Here is a 5,448-nt window from a genome sequence, read left to right on the forward strand (position 1 = left end):
ACCCAGGAAGAGCGCAATGATAATACCAACATGGGCCAGTGAAGCAAAGTTCTCCACGTCTAGGCTGAGGAACGAAGGAACAGCAACTTGTCTGTTCCCCTTCCCCCGATTCACCAGAGCTGTTCCCCTCCCCCAATCCCCCAATAAAATCTTTAAAAAAAGACAAATCTCTCCTTAGAAAGTTCGGATTTTTTATTTTCCACAGGCTGGACCAAGTGAACACAACTGCCTGTTTCTTATTCAAACTTTACTCAGGCTCCTGTCTTCCCCACAGACCTTGTCCTCACCCCAGCTGCACAAGCACTGAGATGCAGAAGAGGCCCGGCTGACCAGAGCCCAGAGCGTGCTGACCACACCGCCTTCCTCCTCACTCTCTTTCCACAGAAAAGCCCTTTTCTAAGATGTGAGATGCAGTCCTATTGCAACAATCTTGGAATGTTAAAAACAAAACAGGCCCCAAATGGGGTCACATGCTAAACCCAAAGTCACCAAACCTAGACTTAATTAGTTTTAGCCCATCCCAGAAATGGAATCTTAAACCTGTCAATCAGGAGTTACTGGGTCAGCACTAGTAAGGTTGTCTGCCCTATAGACCCCCACCTTCCCCTATAGGAAAGTGACCTTGCCACAATCAGCTCTTTGCTAGTACAACTTCTTAGTTCCTGTTCCCTTCTGCCTGTAAAAGTATAAAGCTCCTCGGAGCTCCTCTCTATCTGCCAGATTGGCTGCTCCCCATTCATTAATCATTGCATAAAGCCAATTAAACCTTTAAATGGACTCAGCTGAATTTCGTTTTATTAACAGGACTTAAGTCTCTCCTTAACCAAGTCCTGATTTGATTGTATCTGTCAGGTCCAGGGCGGTTTCCCCAACCTGGCCGCCCCCCACTCAAGGAGCCCCTGACTGCCAGCTCCTAAGGTCGTCCTGCCCTCCCCTGGACCCCCGCCTGGCCAAGGAGTAGGATCTGGACCTGGGGGGTGAGGGGCAGGGGAAGACACAGGACGCTGGGCCCCCTCCCCCACGGCTAAGGGTGGACACTCGGGTGGGGACCTGTGGTACCCCCACGTGGGGAAGGGACAGGACACCGGAACCCCACCCCGCCACTGAGGGTGGAGACTGTGATCGGGACCCGTGGGACCCCACTTCACTGCAGAAAAAGGATACTCGGGTAGGGACCAGGGGGTTAGGGGAATGCGCGGGGACGCGGGCCAATTCCAACCAGCCCCTCCCAGTCTCGGCTCCAGCCGCAGCCCCGCGCACTCACCATCTTACGGCAGTATTCCAGTCTCCTGGGCTAACTCCCCTCCGCCCCGCTACCTAGAAACCAAAAAAACCCGAAATCTACGCTGCGAGCGCTTCTGCCCCCAGTCCTGATTGGACGATGCTCGGGAACCTCTCGCGCTGGACAGTTCTCTAAAACCCGCCCCTAGCGCTTATTGGACAATACTCCACTATCCCGATGACCCTGATTGGATAGTAGCCCGAAGCCCGCCCCACCGGGACAAATCGGCCTCTGCTCCCAGCGCCACAGCCCGCTTTGCGTCCTTTTCCTGGACCATGAAGTCCTGACTCAGTTTCTCTGCGCATTGCCCCTTGTTCCGAGCCTGAACAGGACAGCAGGGCACGGTGATATCCAGGGTCAGGGGTCGTCCGGCGACGAAGTCACCATAGGTGTGTGCCCCGTGTTTAAGAACAAAGACACTCGAAAGTGACGTCATCTGGTGCAAGGCAGGGTCGATTGGGTTTGACGTGTGACCTTGGACACGGAGACTCGCCCTCTTGTCCTACCCCCAGTCTGGGGCTTGAGGTCTGCAACCCAGCGCCCAGGGCCCTTTGCTCCCCTGGAAAATGGGACCCTGCAGCCTCAGCCTGCACACAGGACTAGTCTCAGCACAGTCACAGGTGTTAGACGTTAGAATTCTCAGGTGTACATTTTACACAGCAATGAAGTGTCTTTTAAATGTTACTGGGCCAGCCGAGTGGCGCGTTGGTTAAGAGGTGGCTTGGGACGCCAGCTCTGAGCAGCAGGGCCCTGGTTCGGATCCCATATGGGGGCCAGTGACACTGCCCTCTACAGCTAAGATAGTGAACAACAGCTCGACCTGGAGCTGGGCTGCCATGAGTCACCGCATAGGCTGCAGTGGGCTGCCATAAGCTACCCTGTGTAGCCAGCAGCCAGCGTGAGTGGCTGGCAGCCGGTGGGAGCTGCCAAGGGCTGCCGTGAGCAGCTGTCCAGAGGCCGGCAACCGATCTGCCTCACCTGGGAAGAGCGCAATGATAATACCAACATGTGCCAGTGAAGCAACGTCCTCCACAACTAAACTGAAGAACAAAACAACAGCAACTTGTGTGTTCCCCTTCCCCTGATTTCTCAGTGCTGTTCCCCTCCCCCAATTCCCCAATAAAATCTTTTTAAAAATAAATAAATAATACAAAAAATAAATGATACTGAGTGTGTCTCCACATAATTTTGAAATATAAAAGGCTGTGATACCCCTAAAGCAATTGAATTCCTATTTTAACCGATTGAAGGAAAAGCTAAAAAAGCTTAAATAAATTTGGTTTGCACCTGAAATCTTTCTTTTTTTTAAAGATTTTTTTAATTGGGGAATTTGGGGAGGGAAACAACGCTGGGGAATCAGGGAAGGGGAACAGACAAGTTTCTTTTTGGGGGGTTTGTTTTGTTCTTCAGTCTAGTTGCGGAGGACGTTGCTTCACTAGCCCAAGTTGGCANCCCCCAATTCCCCAATAAAAATCTTTAAAAAAAAGGATGCCAGTCCAGAGTCTGTAAAGAAAACATAACAAATCAATAAATACATTGATTTAAGGTGAGAAAATGCCTGAAAACTATTTTACAGAAGATGAAAACACCAAATGAGAAATGCTCATCCACAAGGGTGATCTGGAAACACCAACATGTAACCACAAGGAGATCCAAGTCACACCCTCAAGATGATAACTCCAGTGCTGGAAAGGGTGGGTATAAACACTTATGTGCGACAGTGACAGACTAGATTGACACACTCCATCCGCACTTTCTGGAAAATTTGAAAACATCCAAAACTTGCAACCCCTCAACTTCTCTCCAAGGTGTAAATATTTTTTATGCATTTGCACTTGGAGACAAAAACAAGAATGACTGTAGCAGCACTGCGGACAAAAGCAAGAAGTAAAATTGAGACAACCCATGCCCCACAATGACTGCAGTGGATGAGTTCACTGGGTGACCTGAGCGTGAATACCAGCTCCTGTGAAACAGACTGAGGCTGAAACACCACCAAGACGTCCCTGTGTGACCTTGATGCTGTAATATTACTGGTAACAGTCACTATTGCAAATTCAGCAGAGGAAAACCAAACAAAACCCCTCCTGGTGATGATGAACAGATGTAAAGCTGCAAAGAGTAACACTGAGAACTGGAAAGTTGGTCACCCTGGGGGCAGCACCTGGGGGATCCTAAAACCAACCAAGAAAATAAAATTCACACATCTTCAATTAATGGAACAGTGTCACTGCAGTCACATGGCAGCAAGATCCTGTCCAGGGAACAAGAGGGAAGACAGTGTGAGCCAGCTCAGACCCTCAGCCAGCTTCCCACAGCACACAAGAGAACCCAAGTCAGAGGTCAGAGCCCTTCCCAGGTGGGACCAGGCTCTCCCTGTTCACAGGTAGCCCAGAGTGGCTACTCATTTAAAAGGAGTGACGGCTGGGGCCGGCCAAGTGGCTCAGCTGGTTAAGAGCACAAGCTCTGGGCAACAGGGTCACCAGTTGGATTCCCACGTGGGCCAGTGAGCTGCACCTGAGCTGAGCTTCCGCTGAGCTGCCAACAGGTGGCAGGATGGCTCATCTGGTGAGAGCATGTGCTCCTTACAACAAGGTTTCCGGTTGGACTCCCGTATGGGATGGTGGGCTGCACCCACCCGCAACGAAAATTGAACACAGCACGTTAAGCTGAGCGGCTGCAAGCTGCTGACGGGCAGCTGGACGGCGACTGGACTTGGAGCTGAGCTAGCTGTGTCCTCCACAACTAAGATTGAAGGACAACAACTAAGATTGAAGGACAACAACTTGGCTGTTCCCCTTCCCCAATTCCCCAATAAAATCTTTAAAAAAAAAGTAAAAGGAGTGACGGGACCCCGATCCCCCAGAAACCAAACGCTGGTCCCCCACACACCCTACTTTCTCAAAGGTTTAGAAATAGCCCCACGGCAACAACAACACACATCGCAGAGGACAAACTGCCCCAGCCCATGTGCAGGTCGATCCCCCTTCCCTGACTTTGTGCTTCTCTCAGCACCACCAGCTCCTTCTGGGTGGCTCTGGAGGCCACATGCAGGAGGTGACCTGCAAGACCCCACTGCACCTGCCTTCTCCCACATAGGACCAGCTTTGGTGCAGCTTGTCCCCTCCCAGGTGATGCACCTGCTTCAAACACCAGGGTCACTTAGATGAGACAAGGACCCCGTCGCGTATGTAAATGAGACCGGCAGCATCACTGCTTCCACCTGTGTTCAAGGATAAAGTAAGGGAGGGAATTCTAAGGCATTTTTATGGTTTAAATAACTGGAAGCTGTTTATGTCTTTCAGAAAACAGATGTCAGTTCACTATTAACCTCAGGATAACAAACTGTAAACCAACTAATCAGAATTGAACACATGTCAGTTTCACAAGTCACATTTCTCAGAATTTGCTTTTTTTTTTTTTAAAGATTTCATTGGGGAATTGGGGGAGGAGAACAGCGCTGGGGAATCGGGCAAAGGGGAACAGACAAGTTGCTGTCATTTTGTTCTTCAGTCTAGTTGAGGAGGACGTTGCTTCACTGGCCCACGTTGGTATTATCATTGCGCTCTTCCTGGGTGAGGCAGATCGGTTGCCAGCCTCTGGACGGCTGCTCACGGTGGCTCTTGGCAGCTCACACCAGCTGCCAGCCGCTCACGCTGGCTGCTAGCCACACATGGTAGCTTATGGCAGCCCACTGCAGCAGGAGCTGCAGCCTACGCCGTCACCTGCGACTCACAGCAGCCCAGCTCCAGGTCAAGCTGTTGTTCACCATCTTAACTGTAGAGGGCAGTGTCACTGGCCCTCATGTGGGATCCGAACCTGGGTCTTGCTGCTCAGAGCTGGCGTCCCAAGCCAGCTCTTAACCAATGCGCCACTCAGCTGGCCCCTGCATTAATTTTTGACATCAACTGTTAACAGGAAGCAGGACAGGATCACACAATGTCACAAACCCTTCACTCTAAATGGAAAAGTCACTACAATTTTTATGAATAGTTTAATCCATATCGCCACCGACCTCACATGAAGGTGTGACACTGTGTTTATTTCCTACATAATTCTAATAAAAGAGAAAACATTTTCTGTATTGTGTCACTTTTCCTCAACAGGGTCTCTGGTTCAGCCCCATATTATAACAGGGTTGAGCAGGACAAAGACCTGGGACCCTT

General features: G+C 50.6%; 1 protein-coding gene across 2 annotated transcripts in view; it reads right to left on the minus strand.

Moving 5' to 3' along the window:
• Positions 1-1,308, minus strand: part of LOC109388630 (zinc finger protein 77) — a 37,786-nt gene extending 36,478 nt beyond the window's left edge. The window contains exon 1 of one of the 2 annotated variants that reach the window (XM_019653516.1): positions 1,265-1,308. Coding sequence is in view for 1 of the 2 variants with exons in the window: in XM_019653515.1 (XP_019509060.1) it covers positions 1,265-1,267 (3 nt within the window). In the remaining variant the exon portion in view is untranslated. The remainder of the gene's footprint in view (positions 1-1,264) is intronic. The other variant, XM_019653515.1, reaches the window with a different exon arrangement.
• Positions 1,309-5,448: the final 4,140 nt, after the last annotated feature.

Source organism: Hipposideros armiger, unplaced genomic scaffold (genome assembly GCF_001890085.2).
Source record: "Hipposideros armiger isolate ML-2016 unplaced genomic scaffold, ASM189008v1 scaffold_202, whole genome shotgun sequence".
NCBI lineage: Eukaryota > Metazoa > Chordata > Mammalia > Chiroptera > Hipposideridae > Hipposideros > Hipposideros armiger.